General features: G+C 43.5%; 1 protein-coding gene across 2 annotated transcripts in view; it reads left to right on the top strand.

Moving 5' to 3' along the window:
- HECW2 (HECT, C2 and WW domain containing E3 ubiquitin protein ligase 2) overlaps nucleotides 1-27,400 on the top strand; it is a 188,776-nt gene that overhangs the window by 27,986 nt on the left and 133,390 nt on the right. For both annotated transcript variants that reach the window (XM_028750866.2, XM_028750889.2), the window contains exon 2: nucleotides 23,284-23,614. In XM_028750866.2, coding sequence (XP_028606699.2) covers nucleotides 23,323-23,614 — 292 coding nt within the window. In that variant the 5' untranslated portion in view covers nucleotides 23,284-23,322. The remainder of the gene's footprint in view (nucleotides 1-23,283; nucleotides 23,615-27,400) is intronic.

Below are 27,400 nucleotides of genomic sequence, written 5' to 3'. Positions count from 1 at the left end.
ACATTGCACTTCTGGGGCACAGCGCTCTCCCGAACGTGCCCCCCCCGTAATAATAAAAATAAAAAATAAACCCCGAGAACCTGGACATTTCATTTAAAATGCAAAAATCCGCCTGGACGGGCATGCTGGTGCCCAAAAAGAGGACATGTCCAGGAAAACCCGGACATATGGCAAACCCTAATTTGATAATGTTGTGAGCTTTGTAAAGGATAGCCTATGGTTGCTTGTCTCTTTATAAAAAGTGAGAGAAGGATCTATTGATATTTTTTTAAAAAATAATTAAGATAACCATTGGGGAAAGCAACTTTTGCTTGTTTAATTGTAAGTTACATAGCACGGGTGGTGGTGGGGAATCTGTACGGAGTATCCGCTACTGTTCTGGTTCAAATAAAAAGCAAATGATGGACTGAAAATCATGTAGTCTGTTCTGTTGACAATTTCAATAGTGGGAGGATTGAGAATAATGGCATCCCAGTTTTTGAAATCCCCTCTTTACCAGCTGCATCAGGTTTTCAAAGCTGCTAATTAACCATCGTTACAATAAAAGAGAACAAGGGAACTCTAAATAGTTTCTAAACCCAAACATGCAACCATAAAAGCCAGAGGGGTTTGTCACTATGCTGCCTACCCTCTGGACCCAAAGATCCTCCAAACCAGAAAGCTTAATATAGCTTGAAATACCGTTGAACATTTCACAGCTGCAAATGGGGACATGCTGTCTTCTCACTGAGGAATCACTGCCTGAGCACCTCCTCTTAACCCAGCTCTCCTCCAACACACTGTGGCAGCCAGCCAGCCAGCCAGCCAGCCAGCCATCTCCGCTAACATTTTTGTTTTAATCTTAAGGCTTGGCTTCAGTACTTTCCATAGGCTGAATTTGGAAAGTGAGCATAAAGCTTGTATTTGATCTTACCAGGTGCCACCCAACCCACATCTGTCACCACAAGGAGGCTGTTAACACTCGGGCAGCTATCATTAAGAATTTGTCACATCCTCAAACTGACAAGGGGAATTTCCAACAGTCAGAACGGATGGGACGTGTTGTGTTTGGGCCATTTTCAAAGTGGTTTTTCAGTCTCATATTGGATTATTGGGAAGAATACTCAAGCTGGCTTCTTGGACTGACCTAACCCTCTGACATTCACTGATGGATACCCTCCAACATTTCTCCGATGAAAATGGGGTGTCCTATTCCATTATTATTATTATTATTATTATTATTATTATTATTATTATTTATTTGTATACCCTGTCCATCTGACTGAGTTGCCCCAGCTACTCTGGGCAGCTTCCAACTTACATAAAAATATAATAAAACATTAAACATTAAAAAAAAAACACCACAGCCCTTCTCTATACAGGGCTGCATTCATATGTCTTCTAAAGGTTGTATAGTTACTTGTCTCTTTGGGTAAGGGGGTCGCATAACTCCATACCCTCCAACATTTCTCCGATGAAAATAGGGACGGGTCCTAAGGAAAAGCAGGACATTCTGGGATCAAACCAGATTCTGCAAATCTGGGACCGTCCCTGGAAAATAAGGACACTTGGAGGGTCTGCTGGTGCAAATAGAGGCATTCTTGTGTTATTGTAACACCTTATTTCTGATGCCAGGGTGTGGGGTGGAAGGGAAGCATGGCCACACATTTCCTTTTATGCCACAAGTGGGCAGCCTGCAGCCCTTGACATAATTCCACATGGGTGCCCAGGAAGGGAAAAAACAGGAAAGGGGTTGTCAGAAAGAGGGGAAAGGGTACGGCCCCTACCTATGGCTCAGTCTCTTTCCACCTTCCCACAATATGTGGCAAATGTTTAGGTAAAGGTAAAGGGACCCTTGACCATTAGGTCCAGTTGTGACCGACTCTGGGGTTGCGGCGCTCATCTCACTTTATTGCCCGAGGGAGCCAGTGTACAGCTTCTGGGTCATGTGGCCAGCATGACAAAGCCGCTTCTGGCGAAACCAGAGCAGCGCACAGAAACGGCGTTTACCTTCCCGCCTGAGGGGTACCTATTTATCTACTTGCACTTTGACGTGCTTTTGAACTGCTAGGTTGGCAGGAGCAGGGACTGAGCAACGGGAGCTCACCCCCTCACGGGGATTCGAACTGCCAACCTTCTGATCGGCTTCCCCCATGCAAATATGTCCCTGGTTAGGAAGAAGGGTTGCCTAGTTCTGTTTTACAGTATTGTGCACTATATTCAAGAAGAGGCACCCGCTGTTAGAGACTTGGGAGAGGTGAAACCTTAAGAAATGCATTTACACGTATTAAGTACACAGGCAAGATTTATAAAAACTCCTGAAAGACAAAAGGGAGAGCGTTTCACCATTCCTTGGTGAATGCGGATGGTTGGAGTGTGTGTTACTAAACTATTAATCCGAATTCTTACGCAGCAATCTGTCATGTTTCTTTAAGCAGCTCGTGGTAGGGCTTTGAGATAATAATCTTTTCCTCTGCTTTTACCGAAACCTGGGGAAACATTGAGCAGGTTTTCGAAATGGGTAATGGTTTTGTTCTTGTTCTTTTCTTCATTCTGTAGATTACTCTGAATAATCTTTAGCATGTATGAACACAGTTTATGAATTGCTAATTGCTTTTGGGAAATGACACGGGATGTAACCTTTAGAAGGGAAGGGGGAATAGGTTTCCAAGGGAAACGCTCTCTCACAAGCAATTACACTGCGCCTTGCCGAAAGCTCTTCTCCGCAGATGTACGCTGTGTTAATAAACTGACCATAAGTTTCCTTTAAAAAGAAATTCTTAATAGATTGTTTAATCCCACGATCAATCTGGCCGAGCTCATTGTAGAGTGGCTGCAACTCAAATACAATGTTTTCTATCTGGATATTGGATGTGTTTGCAGGGGCGAGGGGTGGGAGATTGAAAGAAGAGTAGTGCATCAAAACACTCTCTCTCTCTCTCTCTCTCTCTCTCTCTCTCTCTCTGTGTGTGTGTGTGTGTGTGTGTGTTTGTGCAGCACCCAAGGAAAAATCTGCTCTGTGACAGTCTGTACTCACTTGATCAAATGCAAAAAGACAGAGAGAAAGTGTGTTTTTGGTCCAGAAGTGGGGTGAGCCGCCCATAGGGGTGGGGCGCACCGCGGGGCCTTTGGAGTCTGCCTGCCTCCTCCCACTCATCTGTCTCACATCTGCGGGGGGGGGGGGCGGGGAGGCAGCAGGCAGACAGTTTGGGGAGCGCGGAGCCTGCATGCACCCAAGCCACTGCGTTACTCCCAGGAGAGACACGTGGCTCGGGCGCGCTGCAGGCCCCGCGATGAGTTGCGCCCGGCATTTTGTCACCCACCTCATTGGTGACGCCCGGGGCGGTCCACACCCACCGCACCCCCCTCCTCCACCCCTGCCTTTGGTTCCATTGTACTTGTGCAGCAGTAGCAATTTGTGGGTGTTCATTTTGGGTAGACTGAGTGTGGGTAGCACATGCTTTCATTAGAATTCCTGAACATAGCTCCGTTTGAAGGCCTTCGTTTGAAGAGCCAGTGTGGACTATTAACTTGGGGGACCAGGGTTCGAATCCTCACAAAGCCTTGAAGCTCAGTGGGTGACCTTGGGCCAGTCATTCACTGTCACTCACAGAGTTATTTTGAGGGGGGAAACGGGGAGGGAGGCAACCATGTTGACCACCTTGAGCTCCTTAAGAGGAGGAAAAGAGGTTGTATCTAAATGTGGTAAATTCATAAATAAGTAATAATAAGTTTGACTTGCGCTCAAATCATTCGTTACTTTACATTAAGCAGAGATAACCAGAGGACCCCGAGTTTTGATTTGACGAACTCTGGTTAGTATTAACCTGAGACTTGGCAGACATTTGTGCATTATTGTTTGTTTAGTATTTTATCTGATCCAAGTCCCTGAGTTTTGTGATTCTCCCCCCACAGGAGGTACAGTTATTTACAGTGGTACCTTGGGTTAAATACTTAATTCGTTCCGGAGGTCCGTTCTTAACCTGAAACTGTTTTTAACCTGAAGCACCACTTAAGCTAATGGGGCCTCCTGCTGCTGCCGCACCGCCGGAGCACGATTTCTGTTCTCATCCTGAAGCAAAGTTCTTAACTCGAGGTACTATTTCTGGGTTAGCGGAGTCTGTAACCTGAAGCGTATGTAACCTGAGGTACTACTGTATTGCTAAATAAAAATGGTCTTCAAAAAAATATGACAATACTTAAATTTATATCATCACTGCTCTAAAACGAGAATAAAAATCTGGCTATATGCTTATTAATTTGCGTATGTTTTCAATATTTAATTCACAAAACGGAGCTGTAAGAATAAATGACTCCACTACTTATTAATGCAGAGTCCCTTTCTTCAGAATAGATCTGTTCTGTACCACTCCGTGTTTATGTATTATTTAAGCAGGAAAAATATTATATATGACCACACAACTGTTCTGCAAAAGGTTTCACATCCACTGACTGCATCGAGGCTTCTCAGCACACTGTTACTAATAATTTATTTCTTACTCGCTAATGCAGACTTATGAATGATTTACTAGCCACAGCAGGAGAAGGCTACATAATTCGAGAACAAAGCAGAGTAAGGATTTCATTCCATAATGGGTAGTAAACACAATAACTTAATAACTGGAGTGACCCATTTCCTGCAGTTAGGAATTGAATTTGTTCTGTTTAAGACAGAACATTGGAATTTTTAATTTTAATTTTTAAATTAGACATGCCGTCCTTAAAGTGCGTCATTCTCTGTCATTCTCTTTCCTTGGGGTGGGGGTGGGGGGAAAGGAAGACTGGTCACATGTGTCATTTGGATAGTAACCCCCCTGGAAATAAGTGAGCACAAAAGATGCTGTTAGTACCAGCATTATAGCAGAATTGTTCTATAATGAAGCCAGGGAAAACCGCCCCTTTTTTTGGCAGGGACTGAGCATCCCTGTAGCGATTTGTACCATCTGGAATCTCACAGCTACAAGAACACCCTCTGTATATTGATAATGCTGCTGTATTAAGTAGACATACCGCAATATAGTTCCTCCCCTCTTCCCCAGTATAGCCACTAGTTGGATGCTAGTATTTGATTTGTACTTTATACTGGATTTTGCCTGAATAAATTTTGTCTAGTTTGATGATCCAAGAGGAGCTGTTGTACTTGATTTCATGGCCTGATTGCATGGTTGGTACCAGTAGCTGCCATTTCTTAACCTGAGGTACTATTAGCTGAGTCTGTAACCTGAAGCGTCTGTAACCTGAGGTACCACTGTATTTTCAGTACATGGGGCAGGATCGCACAAATGGTACCTGTTCTTGACCTCTAGATGTCTGTCTGAAGCTTAGAAAAGGATTGCACAAAGGGAACACTATTCATTTGAACCCCCTCAAATGAGTGCCTGGGTGTGGGAGCTCAGACAGTGTACAGCCCTCACCACCAGGTTTTGAAATAATCTAAAAAAAAAGGTTAATGTAAGATTAATTCTGGAAAAAGTTTGCTTAATAGTTTGGGCATCACAGTAAAATGACCGCTATGAATTTAGATATCCTTCCAAAGAGAAATAATTAAGGAAATATTTCTTGTTGCTATAAATGCAGCATAATTTGTAACTTAATTGTGAAGGTGTTTATAACGGGATGTGGGTGGCGCTGTGGTCTAAACCACAGAGCGTAGGGCTTGCCGATCAGAAGGTCGGCAATTCGAATCCCCGCGAGGGGGTGAGCTCCTGTTGCTTGGTCCCTGCTCCTGCCAACCTAGCAGTTCGAAAGCATGTCAAAGTGCAAGTAGATAAATAGGTACCACTCTGTGCGCTGCTCTGGTTTTGCCAGAAGCGGCTTAGTCATGCTGGCTGCATGACCCAGAAGCTGTATGCCGGCTCCCTCAGCCAGTAAAGTGAGATGAGCACCGCAACCCCAGAGTCATCCATGACTGGACCTAACAGTCAGGGGTCCCTTTACCTTGTAATGGTTACCTTATTTTTCTGAGCATGAAGCACATATGCATAGGATCGGGATAAGTAGAGCACTACAGATACATGAAGTAATTAAATTACCATTGAAGTGGAAGTAAAAGGGGGGAAAGGCATATTTGAATACAAGGTGGGTTTTATAGCCTGACATCGTCCAACAATGTGCTTCTAAGACACTGTTTTATGCCAGCTAACAACAACAACAACAACAACAACAACAACAACAACAACAACAACAACAACAACAACAATTTTATTATTTGTAGCCCGCCCATCTGGCTGGGTTTCCCCAGGTACTCTTGAGTTGGGAGAACACTGGTACATCCTTCTTTTATTTCAATTAATTTTGCAGGTGATTTTCTCTGATTCCCCACCCCACCCCAGGAGAGAAAGTCATAGCTTGGTATACATGAATTTGTTGTCTCTTATTCTCACAGATCCTGATGCCACTTGCTATAGTGAGATGTGAAGAATGAAACGGTCTGAGAAGGCGCTGGAAAGATGTTTTGAAGCCTAATTTAGTTTTATCTCTCCCTTGGAGTTTTTCTTGCGACGTGTAATATGGCACAGTTTATTATTGCATACTAAAAACGACTGGAAGATACTGAAAATCTGCTCTTGTTTTCCTAATTTTTATTTATTTATTTATTTGAGCACATTCATCTGAGTTGATTCGTATGCTTCTAAGCAGGTAGAGCTAGGATTGCAGGCTGCACCACAGCTGCACAAATGCATTTCATCATCGATGCTGGTGCAGCTGGTATGACGGTGGAGGAAAGTAGAGAATTTCTTAGGGGGGTGAGCAGTTCAGTGCATGGGTGACTGCTTCTTCACTCTAGTCAGACTTCTGGGTAGAGAAGTGGTCAGCTCATGTTCTTTCTGGAGGGCCTGCAGGCCATAGAATCTTCGAGCTGGAAGGGACCCAAGAGTCATCTAGTCCAACCCCCTGCAATGCAGGAATCTCAACTAAATCATACATGACAGATGGCCATTCAACCTCTGCTTTAAAAATTCCGAGGAAGGAAAGTCTACCACCTCTTGTGGAAGTCTGTTCCACTGTCAAGCAGCTCTTATTGTCAGAAAGTTCTTCCTGATGTTTAGTCAGAATCTCCTTTCTTGTAACTTGAGTAATAATAATTATATGATGATGATAATAATAATAATAATAATAATAATAATAATAATAATAATAATAATAAATAATTTATTTATACGCCGCCCATCTGTCTGGGTTTCCCCAGCCACTCTGGGCGGCTCCCAACAGAATATTAAAAATAGAATCAAACATTAAAAACTTCCCTAAACAGGGATGCCTTTAGGTGTCTTCTAAAAGTTATGCATTTTTTCCCCTCCTTGACATCTGATGGGAGGGCGTTCCACAGGACAGGCACCACTACCGTTGGCTCAGGTCCTAACCTCTGGAGTAGGAGAAAACAAGCTTGATCCATCTTCCATGTGACAGCCCGTTAGGCATTTGAAGATGGCAACCATATCTCCACTCAATCTTCTCTTTACCAAGCCAGACATACCCAACTCCCTCAGCTGTTCCTCATAACTCTTGGTCACCCTCCAAGATGATCCGAGGAGAGCTGATTTCTCTTTTTAGAGATATTTTAATAAATTAAACAGATGGGGAAACCTCACTGGTAAATGTGGTTGCAACATAGACCAGAAATCTGTTAGGGCAGGCATGGTCAAACTTGGCCCTCCAGCTGTTTTTGGACTACAACTCCCATCATCCCTAGCTAACAGGACCAGTGGTCAGGGGTGATGGGAACTGTAGCCCCAAAACAGCTGGAGGGCCACGTTTGGCCACCACTGTATTAGGGGAAACTCTGGTAACAAATCAACCAGTATCAACATAGCTATATAGGGCAGTTTTCTCTCTCTCTGCCTTTCTCAGAGTCAGTGCTAAAGCTGCTGTCATAAATACATGTAGTTGGGATTAACCTGTATTGAACTCAGTGGTATTTCCTTCACAGTAAATGTTGTGGGATTGGTTTTTATGTTCCAAAAAGTGCATTGCAACCAGTGTTTACGGGGAAAAGATTTCAAGTGATCCAAGGTACTTGGTGTAAAGGTAAAGGACCCCTGACAGTTAAGTCCAGTTGCGGACGACTCTGGGGTTACGGTGCTCATCTCGCTTTACTGGCCAAGGGAACCAACGTTTGTCTGCAGACAGTTTTTTTCTGGGTCATGTGGCCAGCATGACTAAGCCGCTTCTGGTGAAACCAGAGCAGCGCACGGAAACGCCGTTTACCTTTCCGCCGGAGCGGTACCTATTTATCTACTTGCACTTGGACATGCTATTGAACTGCTAGGTTGGCAGGAGCAGGGACCGAGCAACGGGAGCTCACCCCGTCGCGGGGATTCGAACCGCCAACCTTCTGATTGGCAAGCCCAAGAGGCTCTGTGGTTTAGACCACAGCACCACCTGCATCCCCAGTACTTGGTGTAGGATGGACTAAATATCCTCATAAGAATTCCTCCCAACTTCCTTCCCTTGAAATACAGGTTCTACAGTTACTACAAAAATATGGTTTATGAAGCCTGGAACGATCACCTGAATTGGCTAGTGTGGTTAATATTAACCATGATTTGGGGGAGCAAGGCAGGATCATAAACCAAGAAGTTGGCTTATTTCCTTAAACTAGGGGTACAGAGCAGTATCCAGGCAGCATGCAGGATCCAGGGGTCCCCACCATTGCAGGTCACTTCAACAGGTGGGCAGGACTGATCTCATTGGGGTTTGCAACCATTGCTAATCTGCTGATTGCTGCTGGCTGCAATGTCAGCTTTGGCAGTGATATAATCATAGGATTGCAATTGCAAATGACCTGCAATTGGGAACTCCTGAGTGCAGTAGATCCCAGCAAGGTTTGTAGCAACTTCTGGTTCATCTGATTACATTAAAGAAAATGATAAAACTAGTTTTTCGTTCTTTGTTTGAATTGCTGGAATACTTTTTGAGTCTTTTTCTTTCTTTCTTTCTTTCTTTTACGAAAATTAACAGTGTCAGAGCTAGGTGAGAGGAGGCAGGAACATATAAACCCAACACACATTCAAGTAATGCTAAACCTTAGTTCAGTGTTGTGTCTGAATGAGGCCATTATGTGTGTGCAGGAACTTAGGAAAGGTTTTGAACTTGCTCCAAAGAATTAAATCAGTTGCAGTGACTCCTGCTGGTTAGATGCATTCGAAATGTTCCATCTGAAGAAAGTCCTTGAAAATATGAGGATTACTCACCTTGAAGAAGATAAATGGGGGTAATAAAGATTGATAGGATTAAGTGGACAGTTTGTAAAATGCAAAAATGCATATAAACGGTATGATAATACTTATTTAAAGTCTTTAGGAGGCCAACAACCTATTGATGTGGAAGAAAGAATTTGTGAAAATATTGATGGAGGATTGATAGCCCCCCTTAAGTCTCATATCAAATTGCATATTTCAAAGTCTCTTGCTGGAGATCACAGCATTTCCTATTTATAGCTCCCATGCAAAAGCACTCCCTATATATTTCCCATCATACCTATGCTGTCAGCTTATAGTCTTTTGTAGCATCTATTTCTGGCATCAGTTTTGGAAAATCATTCTGTATTCCATATACACTGTTTGGAGTTTACTTTGGTTTGAATGTATAACACTGTTCAAACACTACTATGTGTGTGTGAGTGGAAGAGAGAGACTCGCTGCTGGCAAACCCAGTTCCCACAAAACTAGGTTGGCTTGCAATGTCCCTACACACATTCAAACTGTGCATGTTGGCTTGTAAGCATGGTTTTTGGACTGTACTTTTTTCAGGGTCCCATACAGAACATACAAGATACATTTATATTTGACCTCTGACTTGGTTTTTAAGGGCTCACCAAACAGAACCTCTGTCCCTTGGGGATGGAAGATGCTCTAAAAGTCCTTCTGGGTATCTTCCTTTAACTTCCTGCTGTGGTTTCCAACATCTTTTTTTGCTCCGTGTGGTTCTAAACCTATTTACATCCCCCTTTCCAATTATCTGAAGTTGAAGACTCCTTCACAGTTGTGCTCTACTTAGCAAATGCAATAGCTGTGTTTCTCTCAAATTCTAATTACAGAGAATAAAATTAAATTGAATCCTGCTGCATAAGTGAGAATTTACATTTGAACAGAGTGACTCAAGCAGTAGGGTAGGTAGGGCTCAAGCAATTGGTATCCAAAACTTGTAGCTAGAGAAGGTACATCTAGTGTTTTAGGTCGAACTAAGTATGGACTATCAGCCATGATAGAGAACACATCTTTCTTACGCATTGTAGGCAGATTCAAGATTACACATAAACTGCATCCCTAGAAACGATGGTTTCTTTTTATAGTAATAGAAATAGAAGAAGTTACAAAAGATAGAATCAGCACACTTAAAATTTCCCCAAATTTTGAGAACTGTAAACACTGAAGGAAGTTTCAAAACTACGTTTTAATATATTATTGCATTGATTATGCCAGACTATGGAAATTTGTATTCAGTTGGCTTCTTCCACTGAAGGAAGACTCTTTGGTCCAGCAAAGGCTTCCATGAGTGGAAGGGCAGGAAATTTTTGCTGTCTCCCCACTCCAGATTACTGCCCCCACCCCCTGAAAATCTCCATAGGGTTGGGAAAACATTTAGAATAATGTAGGGTGTGGGGTGGGGAGAAGGAATTTGCAAAAATTGTCTTTTTCTGCTTCCCATGCATAGAAGCCTTTTCTGAATCAAATAAATGTGTAGCTAAAGAACGCTACTGGATGCAGTATCTTATACATGCATGCATGCATGCATACATACATACAAACACAACATGTTTTGAATGCAATTTAAATATTTATAAACTTTAGTATACAATGGCTAAATTGTTATTTTTTCCCATGCTGTTTCACTGCTTCGGATGAAGAGTCATTACATTTAAAATGCTTCTGGCATAAGTACAGTAAATCGGTGTGCTATCATGAACATGGGGACGCGGGTGGCGCTGTGGGTAAAAGCCTCAGCGCCTAGGGCTTGCCGATCGAAAGGTCGGCGGTTTGAATCCCTGCGGCGGGGTGCGCTCCCGTTGCTCGGTCCCAGCGCCTGCCAACCTAGCAGTTCGAAAGCACCCCTGGGTGCAAGTAGATAAATAGGGACCGCTTACTGGCGGGAAGGTAAACGGCGTTTCCGTGTGCTGCGCTGGCTCGCCAGATGCAGCTTTGTCACACTGGCCACGTGACCCGGAAGTGTCTCCGGACAGCGCTGGCCCCCGGCCTCTTGAGTGAGATGGGCGCACAACCCTAGAGTCTGTCAAGACTGGCCCGTACCTTTACCTTTACCTTTTTATCATGAACATGAGTTAGTTTTTCTCCAGGTCCACTTCATTTTTATATTAAAATGTATATTATAGGTCACTTTGGGTTTTTTTAGCGGGGAAGAGAAGCAGCCCTCGTTGCCCTTAGATTAGCTATGGTAGGAGCCTCAACAGTGCTGCCTAATGGGCAGAGCAATTGCTATATCTGGTTTGAAGTATAATGTCCGCTGTGACCTCTCCTTGGATTTCCTACTGATTTCGAATGAGTGGTACAGATGTAGCTTTAGAACTAGAAATGCTGCAGGACAGACAGATACATATTCTCCTTCCTGCATTTGAGATCCATTTAAATGGTTTCATTTGGCTTACTGTGATCAGATTGCTTGATGGAGACTTAAATAGGGATTCTCTGTCACCGTTCAGATCACTGCCTCTTTTGAGAGAGTGGATCCAGTGATGTTTAATTTTTCATGGTGTACATCGTCATAATGGAGGGCTTCCCATCTTTTAATTGGAACGCTGTTTCCTCTGCATAATGATCTTCCTCGCCACCGAGGGTTTTGTTAACACATTTCTAATTGTTAATTAATTTGTCTTTCACATAACCTTCCTTCTATTTCTGTTTGCGAGTGTTCTGACCTCTGTTGGGTTGGCAGGTGTTCCTAGTGCCCTGGATGCCAGCTCTGTTGCACGGTTCTCTGTGTTGGTGCCAAGCTATGCAGTGTGATTTTTTTCAGCTTTCATTCCCTTGTGCCACCTCTTCCCCTATCTCAGAGTATGAATGCCTGCTAATGAGTCAACTCCAGAGTCAGCTAGCATAGCCCAGTGAATGCAGCATTTGGCCTGTGACTCGCTTAACATATTTTGGGGTGGCCATGGGGCAATTCAGTTCCGTACTTGCGAAATGGAAATTAAAGAGAGGGGATTTTTTATTTTATTTTTTGCAAGGTGGCTGGAGGTCAAAATTCAGGGTCGGTTGTTTGTAAAATCTACTGAAAGTGAAACAATCAGTTACAGTAAACACAAGCTGACTTCTCTTGGCCCAGAGAGGAAGAATTACCCTGCTATTATGTTATAGTGAGAATTTGTTAAAGCTCTTGAGCAGGGGCCAGCAAACTTTTTTAGCAGGGGGCCGGTCCACTGTCCCTCAGACCTTGTGGGGGGCCGGACTATATTTTGAAAAAAATAATGAACGGATTCCTATGCCCCACAAATAACCCAGAGATGTATTTTAAATAAAAGCACACATTCTACTCATGTAAAAACACCAGGCAGGCCCCACAAATAACCCAGAGGTGCATTTTAAATAAAAGGACACATTCTACTCGTGTAAAAACATGCTGATTCCCAGACCGTCTGTGGGCCGGACTGAGGCGGTGATTCGGCCGCATCTGGCCCTCGGGCCTTAGGTTGCCTACCCCTGCTCTTGAGTATCTTTTCTGTAGCCTTCTTCGTTCATAGTTAGACGATAGTTCTTTAAATATAGATCCTTCTTTTTGTTGTATGTGCAAAACATTATAGGAGTGTGTTGAGCTTGATTTATTTTTCACAAAATTTTGTGAGGAGGTTACACGATGCCACTATCTAGTTGTAGTTATCCTGCTCTTCCCATTGTAGTTTTCTATCACTGAATAAAGTTTTTTTTTAGGGGGGGGGTGGATTTGTTGCTCAAGAGACCCTTTAACTTGTGTGTGGTGTTTTTGTTTTTGTTTTTTGGCAATGTGGCCACTTTCCTTGCAGAGGATTATAAAGGTGCAGTCTTAATGTGCAAAGGACACATACCAGCATCTACTCAAATGTGTGAGAGTTTTGTGCAAGAGTGCAACTGTCTAGAAGTGCCCTTGGCTGAGCCATTGATTTCTAAGTTCTGAAATCTGCTTTTGTGATTCTGTCTCCACCTATATCTTGCATTCCCAGACCTTAGGTTTGCCAGGAGAGAAAGTGCATCATTAGTGCATTTTGCAGTCTTGCTACTGTTGTTTTGCACCTGCTTTAAAATGACACACGGACAAGTTTTGCTTTTTGGAAGGGATGAATGAAAGCCAGCTCTGGTTCCAAATGCTGCCTCAGCCTTATGAGTTCTCTAAGAGATGGCCATCGCTGATCCTCTGTAGATCTTTCTTTTAAGTTTAACAATCCTGGCTGTTAGCACCAACCCTGGTAATCGAAAATAAATAAATAAATAATGGTGTAATCATAGCACAGTGCAGTATAAACTAAGCTTGCAGTAGCCGCACCCACTGCTGCCATATTTTGTAATATTATTTTGCCATATTCATGAGTTGGGTTAATCACCAATAATAAGCAAGGCTAAATTGACCAGCAGCTAAATAACTCATTGAACCCAGGCTACATGTTTTAGTGGCTAAAGAAGCTGCTAGTTGTGAATAACATGCATGACAGCTGCAGGCAAGTTTAACATGCATGCCATTTTATGTAAGGCAATGGCGGTTAATTTTAGACTCTGAATTACATGGTCTTGCTGGGATTAGGGTGTTTATGCTCTGTAGAAGGTAATGTGTATTGCTTGATTGACTACAAAATGTGATGAGCCAGCCTTGTAAGGACCCTATTGCTTATTCTGTTGACTTTGGCCATTAACATCTGCACCAAAGTTCTGCTCCGATTGTATAGTTGTTCAAACCAGTAACCCATGGAATCAATTTAACTCATGATTCTTGCTTACCTAGCTAAAGCGGTACCATCCAAATGTTGTGGACTACAACTCCCATCTGCTCCACCTTGCATGGCCAGTGATATGGTATTATGGGAGCTGTAGTCTATAGAAGTCTAGAGGGCACCATGTTCACTACCCCTAGTTTAGATAACATGAAGCATAACTTTGGCCGCCAAACTTATTGACCATGTCAATTTTGCTTGGAAACCAAGGTTTTAAAGCTTTTTCACTGCCACTTAGATAAACTTGTAGAAGAAGAAAGAGGCTGGCACTTCCAGTAAAGATTTCTGTTTCCATTCATTCAGACCTCTTCTGATTAAAGAATAAGAGAGAAATGTTCACTTCAGTTCCTCTGGGGAAGTATAATGAAACGTTTTATCTCAGCAACATCTATTCTTGCTCCTTGTCTCTACAGTCCGTGTTAGGAAAGTCTAGGCCAGGCTTCCTCGACCTCGGCCCTCCAGATGTTTTTGGCCTACAACTCCCATGATCCCTAGCTTGCAGGACCAGTGGTCAGGGATGATGGGAATTGTAGTCTCAAAACATCTGGAGGGCTGAGGTTGAGGGAGCCTGGTCTAGGCATTCCAGAAACCACCTACACCTGGTAGTAATAGCAAAGTAATAGGCAGAACAACAGCAATTGAATTTGAATCAAAGATATAACGAGTGACCAGCAGGCTATATTATTTAGGTGATACTTACAGTGAGTTGAACATGGGTGGCGCTGTGGTCTACACCACTGAGCCTCTTGGGCTTGCCGATCAGAAGGTCAGTGGTTCGAATCCCTGAGACGAGGTGAGCTCCCGTTGCTCGGTCCCTGCTCCTGCCAACCTAGCAGTTCGAAAGCACGTCAAAATGCAAGTAGACAAATAGGTACTGCTCCGGCGGGAAGGTAAACGGCATTTCCGTGTGCTGCTCTGGTTCGCCAGAAGCGGCTTAGTCATGCTGGCCACATGACCCGGAAGCTGTACGCCAGCTCCCTCGGCTAATAAAGTGAGATGAGCTCCGCAACCTCAGAGTCGTCCGCACCTGGACCTAATGGTCAGGGGTCCCTTTACCTTTACCTTTATAATGAGTTACATACTGGATACTGTGTCCATTTCCATTGTATTTTTATCCCTTGTTCATTTCTGAAGGCAGCTGTAAATCCCACTGAGCTCAGTGGAACTTATGTATCAGTACAGTGGTACCTTGGGTTACAAACACCTCAGGTTACAAACACTTCAGGTTACAGACTCCTCTAACCTGGAAGTAGTACCTCAGGTTAAGAACTTTACCTCATGATGAAAACAGAAATCGCACGCCGGTGGCATGGCAGCAGCGGGAGGCCCCATTAGCTAAAGTGGTACCTCAGGTTAGGAATGGTTTCAGGTTAAGAACGGACCTTCTGGAACAAATCAAGTCCGTAACCAGAGATACCACTGTATGTGTATATAGTACATACCTGAGGTTTTCAGACTTTAATATGTCCCCACACTTGGATTTGCTTGTACATGGCATGAAGTAGTGATCCTGTAAGCAAGTACCGCTGGGTGGGGGCCCTCAGGCAGGCAGTAACAATTAGTCCCCAAAGTGGAAGCATGTGATGGAGTTGGCTGGTTGCCTGTATTCACCAGCCCCTATAAATCTTTGAGCTAACCTGCTGGGGGGGGGGGGAGAGAGAGAACATGCCATGTTTGATGTTCTTTAGTTGGTGCCAGAGAAGAAGCCAATTAAGTCTAGTAACCCGTTTGGTGCCTGCATGTGATTGATTCGTAGCTTGGAGGGAAGACTCGGGAAAGCGACTTCTTCCTTGAAAGTGCAACCCAGAACTGGGTTAAAAAGGCAAAAGGATTTTCCCAGACTGGAAGACACATAAACACTTGGAAAACTGTGTGCCGTCACCTCCACCCTGTCCCCAGTCACTGGTGCAGTTAGGCAGTCTCTTTAGAGACCGGGGTTAATTATTTTATGGAGGCCATAACTTCCTTACTTCCAGGGCTGGCCCTACACATTTTTGCTGCCTGAGGCAAAGCAGCAAATGGTGCCAGTTCCTGTACGGTCAAGGTGCATATTGAGTTATTTTGAAGGTTGAGATGTGCCTTCCCTAAAGGAGCTCTCCCCATTTTCTGGCAGTAAAAGCATAATAATAATAATACTAAAATAAATAATTGGAGATGGCCACCTCACTCTACCTGATGTCAGGGCTGCCTGTGATTGTTTTTGTTGTTTAGTCGTGTCCAACTCTTCGTGACCCCATGGACCAGAGCACGCCAGGCACTCCTGTCTTCCACTGCCTCCTGCAGTTTGGTCAAACTCATGCTGGTAGCTTCAAGAACACTGTCCAACCATCTCGTCCTCTGTTGTCCCTTCTCCTAGTACCCTCAATCTTTCCCAACATCAGGGTCTTTTCCAGGGAGTCTTCTTCTCTCTTCAAAAGCATCTATTCTTCGGCGATCAGCCTTCTTTATGGTCCAGCTCTCACTGCCATACATCACTACTGGGAAAACCATAGCTTTAACTATATGGACCTTTGTCGGCAAGGTGATGTCTCTGCTTTTTAAGATGCTGTCTAGGTTTGCCATTGCTTTTCTCCCAAGAAGCAGGCGTCTTTTAATTTTGTGACTGCTGTCACCATCTGCACTGATCATGGAACCCAAGAAAGTAAACTCTCTCACTGCCTGTGATTACTCACTTCAAAATATGGCAAACCAGCCCTGATGCATTTGGGGGCTCTTTTGCTCATTGTGCTGAGTAGAGCCCTCGACTTCTGCCCCCAAATCCTGACCTGAGAGCAGCAACATTGCCTCCAGCCATCCAGTCTGCTATTTCTTCTTAGGCATGTGTTGAATGCCCAGGACTTGGATGATGATGTTTGCAAGAAAAAAGGTGTCCAATTCTTTACCTGTCATTAAACTTGCTTTTACATTTATTTATTACTTACATTTTATATCCAAATCATCGGCATGAAAACACATTTATGTTGGGAATTCTTATTTTTGCAGCAATATTTTGTCAGTTTCCAGAACAATCATTTACTTTTAATTTAAAACATTTCCTTGAAGAAATATACTCCCCAGAATTTCTCTTTCTTTTCCTTTGCTTCTCGTAAAGGTGCTTTCCTACTATTTCACATGAGTGAAACAATATAATATGCAATATATTAATAACTGCACCATTGGGTTTCATACTAATTCGTCTTCTTTGGGAAAATTGCATGTTCCTTTAACATAATTAAAGATTTTAATACTTCTGCACGAACACTTCATACCCTAAGGAGGTTGTATTCCCAGCACTTTTCTGCTATGCTTCCTCTATTCTTAAAAAATACTTTAGCAGTGCAGTCCTATACAGGTTTACTCAAAAGTCCAGCTGAATTCAATGGGACTCGCTCCCGGATAACTTGACACAGGATTCCAGCCTAAAAATAATTTGCCGTGATTGTGAAATGCACTGCGTTTCTGTGGGTAGAATTCAAATCCTTGCTTTGCATGGGATACAGCAGGTTCACATGGAGAAAATCAGCATTCTTTTGGGATTATAAGACATAAATAGTAATGACCTATAGCAGTGGGCAGCAGCAGGTGACTTGTGGGGTTTTAGAAGCCTGCAGATGGCAGGCTAGCATCAGTGCTGCTGAGGAAGGGAGACAGGTGCTTGGTTGCTGTGAGGCAGGAGTTGCACCAAGCCAGAGAGAAACTGATGTGTTTATGGGTGGATGTGGATTCATGCAAGTGGAAATGGGTCTGTCCAAATCAGAGAAGAGTTGCAAGGTTTCTAGGCATGACAAAAATCATTTTACTTGCATACTTGCTTAGATATTTATGAATTGCTCTACATCTTATTTACAAACCGCCCAGTGTCTCTTGGCAGTTACTGAGTGGCGCAAAAACAGCCTCACGGGTAGGCTTATGGAGAAAAAGAAAATTCCAAAGCCCACCAGTAAGCCATCAGGTATTTCTATACCGGGTGGTGAAAGTCTAGTGGGATTGACTTGAACTCTTTTAGTTCTTGCTGCCTACTAAAATGATGCATAATTTTAGAGCCAGTGTGGTGTAGTGGTTAAGAGCGGTAGACTCGTAATCTGGTGAACTGGGTTTGCTTCTCTGCTCCTCCACATGCAGTGCTGGGTGATCTTGGGCCAGTCACACTTCCCTGAAGTCTCTCAGCCCCACTCACCTCACAGAGTTTTTGTTGTTGGGGAGGAAGGGAAAGGAGAATGTTAGCCGCTTTGAGACTCCTTAGGGTAGTGATAAAGTGGGATATCAAATCCAAACTTCTCTTCTTCTTCTAATAACATACAGTTGCATTAGCACATCATGTTTCCTTCCCCAGGAAAGAAGCATGTTCCTCTACTGTTGGCTCAGACTGGCAGTGAGACACATTAAGTGCGAATGGAAGAAATGCAGAGAAGCAATCTTTCTCTCTCTCTTGCAGTTAGTCTGATTTTCCATGTTGAAGAGGGCTGGACCAAAGCTGGCTCCTTTTGGAATAGAATTTATTTGTTTTAAAATATTTAGAACCCACCATTCATTTATGCAGATAGATGGGGTGCAGAACATAAAACAAAGTAAAAACGAACTGGGTGATGAAATCAACAGCAAGGTGTGCAAAAGTGTGACATCTTGTACTCCTCTTTGATGACTTCATGCTATGAAACTGTCTATGAATTTGTTAAATACGAGCAATAACAACAAACAAGTAAGGGAGCTAAAACAAATGGAACTTGTTTGGTAAGACTTACAAAACTTAAAATGCCTGGGTAATAAAGACGTCTGAACCTGGTGTCGAAATGACTACGCAATTCCCATTCCCCATGTGTCCACTCATCTCTAGTTCTGTGGAAATATTTTGTCTGGCACAGGATCAAACGCTTTCCTGAAATCAAGATCTACATTGTTCACTGCACCCTTGGACAATGAGATTGGTTTCAGCCAACTCTTTCCATTGCATGTAGGAGTTTACTTCAACACATGCAACATAGCCAGGGCCAAAGACTTAAGGCATCCGTTTATCTTGAGAGCTTTCGTGGAACCCTCTCCCACTCCATTGTAATATAAACTAGTAACACACATTTCTGATCCCCTGCTTCTTGGCGAAATCCTACCGGAGTAAACCAGGCCTCCATTGAGAACAGTTCCTTTCGCTTTCCAAGAAAATAGGAAGAACGAATGGCAACTGAAATCTACTTATTCCCCTCCCATTTCCTTGACCTGATTCGTATTTAATATATTATGATTGACATATGTTGTAACTAGAAATAATATACACCAACCAAAATGTGCTTGTGTATTATTCCATGTCACCTCTGTCCATCAGGCTTATTCCTCTAATAAGCTTTGCCAAAGATTGGACTACAACTCCCATCAGCTTCATTGCTGGCAACTGACAGACTTCCGGCTACAAAGAGATTCCTGCATACGGAAGAAATTTATTCAGTGACACAAATGCATATAATAAAACAAAGAGGGCAATGTATGAACTCAAGGGAAATACTTTTCCTCTTCACAATGCTGAGTTTTACCTGTAATATTACACTGGTCTTCCAAAGGCAAAATGAAGCAGCACTTTCACGTGGGAAACATTTCTGCCATTAAATAATTTATACTGAGCTTTCAGTATGCTCGTGATCTATAGTCTTCATTGCAACTATCTTCTGTGTTGGGTTAGTGGGTCTGAGAAGCAGCAGAGAAATGAGATGAGCCACAGCTTTTCTTAAGGCAATTCAGCAAGTCAATAAATGACTTTGCAGACTTATTACATTTATATCCTACCTTCACTACCACATTGTTCAAGATGGCATATATATTCAACTCCCCGCCCCAACCATTTCCCCCCTCTCAATAGCCCTGTGAGGTCTGTTAGACTGAGAAGCAGTGACAGCCCTGTGGTTATGTAGTGAGCTTAATGACTGATTGGGGATTTGAATTTCAGTTTTCTAATCTGACGCCCTGCGACGCGGGTGGCTAAACCACTGAGCCTCTTGGGCTTGCCAATCAGAAGGTTGGTGGTTCGAAACCCCGCCACAGGGTGAGCTCCCGTTGCTTGGTCCCAGCTCCTGCCAACCTAGCAGTTTGAAAGCACGCCAAAAAAGTGCAAGTAGATAAATAGGTACTTCTCCGGCGGGAAGGTAAACGGTGCTTCCGTGCGCTGCTCTGGTTTCGGTGTTGCATTGTGCCACAAGCAGCTTAGTCATGCCGGAAAAACTGTCTGCAGACAAACATCGGCTCCCTCAGCCTGTAAAGCGAGGTGAGTGCCGCAATCCAAGGGTCGTCTGTGACTGGACTTAACTGTCAGGGGTCCTTTACCTTTTACCTAATCTGACGCCCTAACCCAGGGATGACAAACATCAGTCTGATGGGACAGATGCAGTCTACAGAGACTTTGAATCTGCACTGCAGTCTCCCCTTCTTGGTCCTATTCTCTGCTTAATGCACAAACAGGACCTTTCCCCCTCTTAAATCTAATCTCTCTCCCTCCCTCCCTCCCTTTCTCTCTCTCTCTCTCTCTCTCTCTCTCTCTCTCTCTCTCTCTCTGTGTGTGTGTGTGTAGAAATTTTCAGAGATAACAGCTGGTTCTCAAATTCACTCCATTGACCCACTATTAGCTTTGTGCAGATGATAATTCTCAACACATGAAGGAACGCTGAGTTGTACTTCCATGCATTTATGGGTTCTTCTGCATGTACGAGTTGCACATATGCATGCTTTATAACCTGCATTTTTGTTAGAGTACAAGCATCCTGTACAGCTAGGGTTGCTAGGTCAGGAAGAACCCAGGGCCCAAAATTGAGATCTAGGGGTGATGTCATGCCCCCCCCCCCCCCGCTGGTGTCTGGGGGTGGGCCCTGGAGATTGAGGGGAGAAGGCAAGTAGGAACGCCCCCCCCCATGTCTGTGCAGTAATTTGCGGCCAGCTCCTGCTGGGCTGAAGCTTATAAGCTGCATGCATGGCCATCTTAATCGTTTTTCTTTAATTAAAGGCACTCATGCTCACCTGGAGAAAAAAGTGCTACACCTGCAACCTGGGGAGGACAAGGCAAACCTGGAGATTTCAGGTCCCTATGAAATTTGGGACCTGAAAGAGGTCCCACACTGCGAAAGAGACTCCATCAATGCACAGCAGCCATATGGGGTGGACAAGGCCTGTTAACATGATCCTGCCCTCGCTACCCGCGCACACATTTATCTGTCATAAATTTTCAGCTGTACATAGAGGTGTTTTTTATTATTATTCTAATCTAGATGAATGTCGGCTGTTGGTTTTTGAGGGTGTCTGTGTGTCACCGGAGCAATAAGCCAATGGTAGCTTTGCATGAGAAGAACCACCTGTCTCTGCATTCAGTGGCGTAGCATGGGTTGTCAGCACCCGGGGCAAGGCAAGTAATTTGCGCCCCCTAACCCGTGGATTTTAGAGCTGCGAGTGCGAGCGCACTCAGATGTTGCGCCCGGTGCGTCCGTCCGCCCCCCGCCCCCCCCCACGCTACACCACTGTCTGCATTCATAGCCAGATTTGGGCTTGATAGAAAAATGGATGATGTGGAAGTATGATTACCTTTAATTGACTGGGTGACAATATGAGACCTGTAGAAATTTGCAAGATTGCTTAAGAATGCAGGGGGAAGAAAAATAGTTTGTTTTTTTAAAAGTCTTAATTCACAGCCTACATGGGGGGGGGGGTGTTTCCCTGATATCCTCCCAAAATGAAATTAATGCAGGCTGCACCATTATGCTTACACTGTTATGGAGGACGTTACAGCTACCTTTGCAATCTTTCATGAATTTCCAGACAGTTCAGAAAGCAGCCCGTAAATCTTATTAGGAGAGAGCCGTATTCGATTTTGCTGGGAAACTTAAGATTGATTTCTAGTAAATGGCATTTACAGGTGGTATTTACAGTTAACGTGTAACAGTTTTGCATTATAAAATGTGACATAATGTGTTGGAAGTTGAATTTCCCCCTGCTTGCTTTTTGTTAAGAGTTTGTGGTTGCCAGACCCCTCGGATCCCTGGATCCAGCAAGTATTAAAAGCTAATCAAGTCAGGCTAGCTTCCTGAACCCCTGGATCTGGCTAGCTTTCTCATGAGGTGGTCGCCTGGGGTGATGGCCTATTAAGATAACAAAGGAAAGAGGGCTCTGTGCGAGACATCAAATGGGTGGAGACCCTCTCTCAACTCAGAGATAGTTAGAATCACAGAGGCAGAGTTTGAGGTAGAGTTTGGGGGCTGTGGTGTGAATTAGAGGAAAAGGAGCAAGCTGGAGAGAGGGGCAGAGCACAGTGTTTGATTTCTGTTTGAATCCAAGGCTGTGGATATGGTGGAAATGAGTTTGTTGCGTTTGGGCAAAATAATAAGTTGTGGTCAGGACTCCCCCCCCCCCTCCCAAGCTGGAGCTTTCAGGAGCTCAGCTCAGCACCTCTCAGGTGGGTTCCATTGCCATTCTAAGAGAAAAAGGGAGAAGATAATGGTGAGCTCCAGCCCCTCTTTTTTTAGAAAAATAGCACTGGTTGTGGTTGATCTGTATATCATAGCTGTTGATCTTTCATATGCCTTTGACTCTTTCAACTGGCAGGGCCTATGGGAAAACCTAGCAGTTATTTTGTGGGATTAAACAACCGCATTTTCTTATGCAGCAGCTGTACTCTCAATACTGATGTCAAAATGCTAACATAATTTCCTGTGTGCAAGGTGGGATTAACACAGCAGGGGGAGAGATTTTGCGCCAGCTGTTTGCCATTCATTTTACCAGCCTATTCTGCCCCCTCAGTACTCTGGCAACTCATTCTGCTGCCTGTAGATACCAGCCTTTTATGTTCATGTGAATACCGTATATCTGTTTTGGGGGGAAATTAAGGCGTGATAAAAGTAGCTTCTTCCCAGGAAAAATCAGCAAGGCATAAACTCAATAGGTGATGGAACACTTTGTGAACATGGTTAAAGCTGGGATTTCCACGCTGTTTTAGGACCTTCTATTTTTCCTATTTTGAAATGCACCTTTTCAAACCACTTCCCCGCCCATTTGCTGCACTGGATACTGGTCACTGCATTCACTGCTGGACTGAAAGCCAGCTTACAAGATTCCTATGGATTCCACTAGTGACTTTAATTGACCTTTATAGGAAACATAGTGTTGACAGTTAGCAGTTTTAAGGACCAGTAAAGAGGATAATTTTGAGTGATTTAACTGGCCTGGTGAACTTGGGTAAAGTAGGTGCGCCAAATTGTGAACTTTATTTGGAAAAGATGTGTTTTCTTTGTGAAAAGCCATTTTTGGGTATTAACGGTGAAAGCTTCTCTCCACAGCCTTTAAAAAACAACAACAACCATACAATTTAGCTCTCCTAATCAAGTTTCTGATCTCAGCAGAGGTACAAGAGAGTTTGTATGTTGACGTTTGTGTTTTCTTCTTTACAGCTCTCTATGTGAAACCTCTCCTGTGAAAACAAGCTCAAGATGACCAGCTCAGCCAGGGAACATCTGCTTTTTGTGCGACGGAGGAATCCCCAGTTGCGATACACACTGAGCCCTGAGAACCTCCAGAGCCTGGCATCTCAGGGCACCATGCCTGAGAACATGAACCTTCAGCGTGCTAATAGTGACACTGATCTAGTGACATCTGACAGCCGCTCTAGTTTGACTGCAAGCATGTATGAATACACCCTAGGGCAGTCTCAGAACCTCATCATTTTCTGGGATATTAAAGAAGAAGTGGATCCCACAGACTGGATAGGACTTTATCATATTGGTAAGCAAAGAGCTTTTGTTCCAGTTGTTACCTGGCGTGCTCCTCTGAAGGTTTGTCTTTCTTTAAACGAATGGGAACGGTTAGGTAGAGATAACACAGTACAAGGTTTTCCAGTGATTTGTGCAAAAACATGCTCCACGTTATCAAAGCTTTGGGTTTGTCCTGATCTGATATCTACGGAAAAGCAATCTTCTTGATTGCAGAAAATACGTTGCGCTCAAGCTCTTTCTATTCTTAAATACGCTTGGTTGCAATAACGCTTAGAAGTTCAAAGGGTTGGCTCCTTTCTGTGGAAATAGGATGAAGTTTTAGCTTTCTAGTAGCTTTAACTTGGCATGCTTCCGGGGGGGGGGGGGGCAGGGAGCCATGGAAATAACTTCAAAATCACAGGAACATATTTTTTTTTACAATGCTATTTGTTAACGGTAGTGTGCTGTTTACGAAACTCTTGTCTGTAAGCTATATTCTTGTAGTTTCAGAACCAGCGTTTACTTATTTTTTGTATCTACACTATAGAGTGCTTAGGTTATAATCTTGAGTCCACGTACACAAGATATGAATCAGTGTACAGAACTACTCCTCTTTTACACCCTAAAGTTCGTAGTAACTTAAACTGATGCGGCTGCAGTGCCAGAGTGGAGCAAGCTGGTCTTGGAAATGCGTGTGCCATTCCATTGTAACTACAGTGGTGCCTCGCAAGACGAAAAGAATCCGTTCCGCGATTCTCTTCGTCTAGCGGTTTTTCCGTCTTGCGAAGCAACCCCATTAGCGGCTAAGCGGATTAGCGCTATTAGCGATTTAGCGGCTTAGCGGCTATTAAAGGCTTAGTGGCTAAGCTGTTAAAAGGCTATTAATGGCTTAGCGGCTTAGAAAAAGGGGGGGGGGAGCGAGAAAAAAATGGCAAGCCCATAGGGAAATTCGTCTTGCGAAACGCCTCTGAAACGGAAAACCCTTTCGTCTAGCGGGTTTTCCGTCTTGCGAGGCATTCGTCTTGCGTGACACCACTGTACTTAGTACCTTTGATTGGAAAGAAGGGGATCAGCTAGTACTTTACTGTCTGGTTCAGCTGGCCTGTGGGATGATGCTAACAGGATAGATTACACTTCTGCTCCACCCAACCACTTCAGCAACATGCCCCAGGTTCTGTTTATGCTGTGAACAACTTCAGAAACCAGCATCTCATGAACGGTGGCTGGTGCTAATAAATTTTGACCCATGCTGACCTTTGCACTTTTCCTACACATTTAACAACTGTCACTACTACTACTTCCTATTTATTATTATTTACATTGGTTCGTCACTTTGCACAAAGAAGTCTCAAAACGATTTAACAAGACTTGACAGTGCATCTTACCTGGTTGTTGACTACACGATATTGGGTTAGGTTGATAGCCGTGTGTAGTTGAAGCAATTTTCTGAGGCTGCTTTTGCATAAATGTGTGGAATCCCAGCATAAACAGCACAATAGATATGCAACTGTTCATTTGTCATGCATTGTCTGAGTGTCTTTCCTTGAGATTTGCCTTTCCGTAACAATGTTGTTGGAAACATATCTATGGTACCTGGGAAAATGCTGTACTTTCCTTAGCTAACTGATCCGCAGATATAACGAGTGTCGTGCTGCACTGGTTGTGCTGGTATTTGCAAGGGGGCTATTGGGTTCTTTGGAAAGTTCTTGTGGGATTCCACACAAAGCTCCACAAGGTACTTACCTTCTAATAAAGCTGTGGACTTCTCATTCCCCTTGCCCAAGGGGCCACATTCCATGCCAACTGCACAATAAAATAGTGGCTGGGCATTGCGAATTCTCTTATGCAGATCTTATCTCAGCTGTGAGCTCAGTGGCCTTCAACTCCAGTCCTTTCACCCTCAACCTCTCTATATTCAGTATGGGTGTGGAGGGGTTGATAATACTACTGACTTACATTACAAGGCTTTTGCAATCATTGCTGAGCAGTATTCATTTATTTGAATATTTGAAATGCTCACTCATATAACTGTTCACACTCTTATACTTTTAAAAAGTGTGATTCCTTCCCTGCATTTGTGATCCTGTGCATTTGCCCTATAGGGACACAGGTGGCGCTATGAGCCTCTTGGGCAGGGGTCAGCAAGCATCTTCAGCAGGGGGCTGGTCCACTGTCCCTCAGACCTTGTGGGGGGCCGGACTATATATTTTTTTTGGGGGGGGGAGAGAAATGAACAAATTCCTATGCCCCACAAATAACCCAGAGATGCATTTTAAATAAAAGCACACATTCTACTCATGTAAAAACAGCAGGCAGACCCCACAAATAACTCAGAGATGCATTTTAAATAAAAGGACACATTATATTTATATAAAAACACTGATTCCCGGACCATCCGCAGGCCGGATTTAGAAGGTGATTGGGCCTGATCTGGCCCCCGGGCCTTAGTTTGCCTACCCATGCTCTTGGGGTTGCCGATTGTAAGGTCGGCATTTCGAATCTGCATGATGGGGTGAATTCCTGTTGCTCTGTCCCAGCTCCTGCCAACTTAGCTGTGCGAGTAGATAAATAGGTATCGCTGTGGTGGGAAGGTAAATGGCGTTTCCGTGCGCTCTGGCTTCGGTCCGGTTGTCCCATTGCGCCAGATGCAGTTTAGTCATGTTGGCCACATGACCTGAAAAAGCTGCTTGCAGAAAAACGCCGGCTCCCTCGGCCTGAAAAGCGAGATGAGCACTGCACCCTATAGTCGATTTCGACTGGACTTAACCGTCCAGGGGTCCTTTACCTTTTTACCCTATAGGATAAAAGCTTTTGCTTTTGCTGTCTAAATGGACTGAGGGAATATGAAGTTATCTTCACTCAAGTAGTGAAAAGTTCAATAAGAAGCATTTGGATGAAAAAGATGGCTTTTCTACCTCTCAGCATCATGTGCTGGTCTTCTGATTTTCAAAGAATGAGCTTGATTTACAGTCAGACTAAGGCACTTGGATCTGTTTTTTTCTTTGTTTCTGCAAGTTGCATACTTTACATGCAGCTTGCCTTACGCGTAAGAGAGTTGTTTTGGCGAGATTCCAGAGTAATGCAGCAGTTCAGATGTAAAATTTTTCCTTCCAACACTGGAGAGCTGTTTGACAGCGATGCTATTAGACAAAGGAAAAATGTTTACTTCCTAGTTCACAAAAATAGAAAAGGGAGGGGGGACCCTTCAGAGTTTGTGTAAAAAAAAAAGTTAATTCTTGTGGTGCGAAGGATAATCGATTGCTTCCTTACCACAAAATAAGCATAGTTATCAATCATCCTCAAACTGTTTGACAAATGATACTTTAACAAAAATGAAGGACAAGGGCACCTGCCATAGGGTTTTTGTTTTTGTTTACTAGAACTAGTTACATGCTTAAGTGTATTTTTAAAGGTAGTGTTGCAGATTTGTCTCTTCCATTCTCTTCTATATCTTCCTGTAGGCATTGAACTCAACTGGTAGGGGTTGATGTTGTGTACAATATGCTTCCAACTCTTCACCATCATCAAAGAGAAGCATTCTCTGATGTGACAGAAATAGACAAAAAAACTGGTTGCTCTTCTCCACAGGAAAGTTAATAGCTTAACCTTCCGAGAAATGATATGAAAGAGAGAAATCCATTGTAAATCTTCCATTTGCTCAGTTAACTACAATAGAACTTATTCCCTTCCTTCGAAAGGTTATTTTCCTGCCGTCATTAGTTGCTTCTTGGTTAAAGTGACAGTGGGATATTATGAATGTTAGTGACACAAGTTTATTCCCTTTTCATCAGATCCAATCAGCACAAGCATTTTCTTG

The sequence above is a fragment of the Podarcis muralis genome, chromosome 1 (assembly GCF_964188315.1).
Source record: "Podarcis muralis chromosome 1, rPodMur119.hap1.1, whole genome shotgun sequence".
In the NCBI taxonomy this organism is placed as follows: domain Eukaryota; kingdom Metazoa; phylum Chordata; class Lepidosauria; order Squamata; family Lacertidae; genus Podarcis; species Podarcis muralis.
The sequence above is the reverse complement of the archived record's forward strand: the minus strand, read 5'-3'. Positions and strand labels throughout refer to the sequence as shown.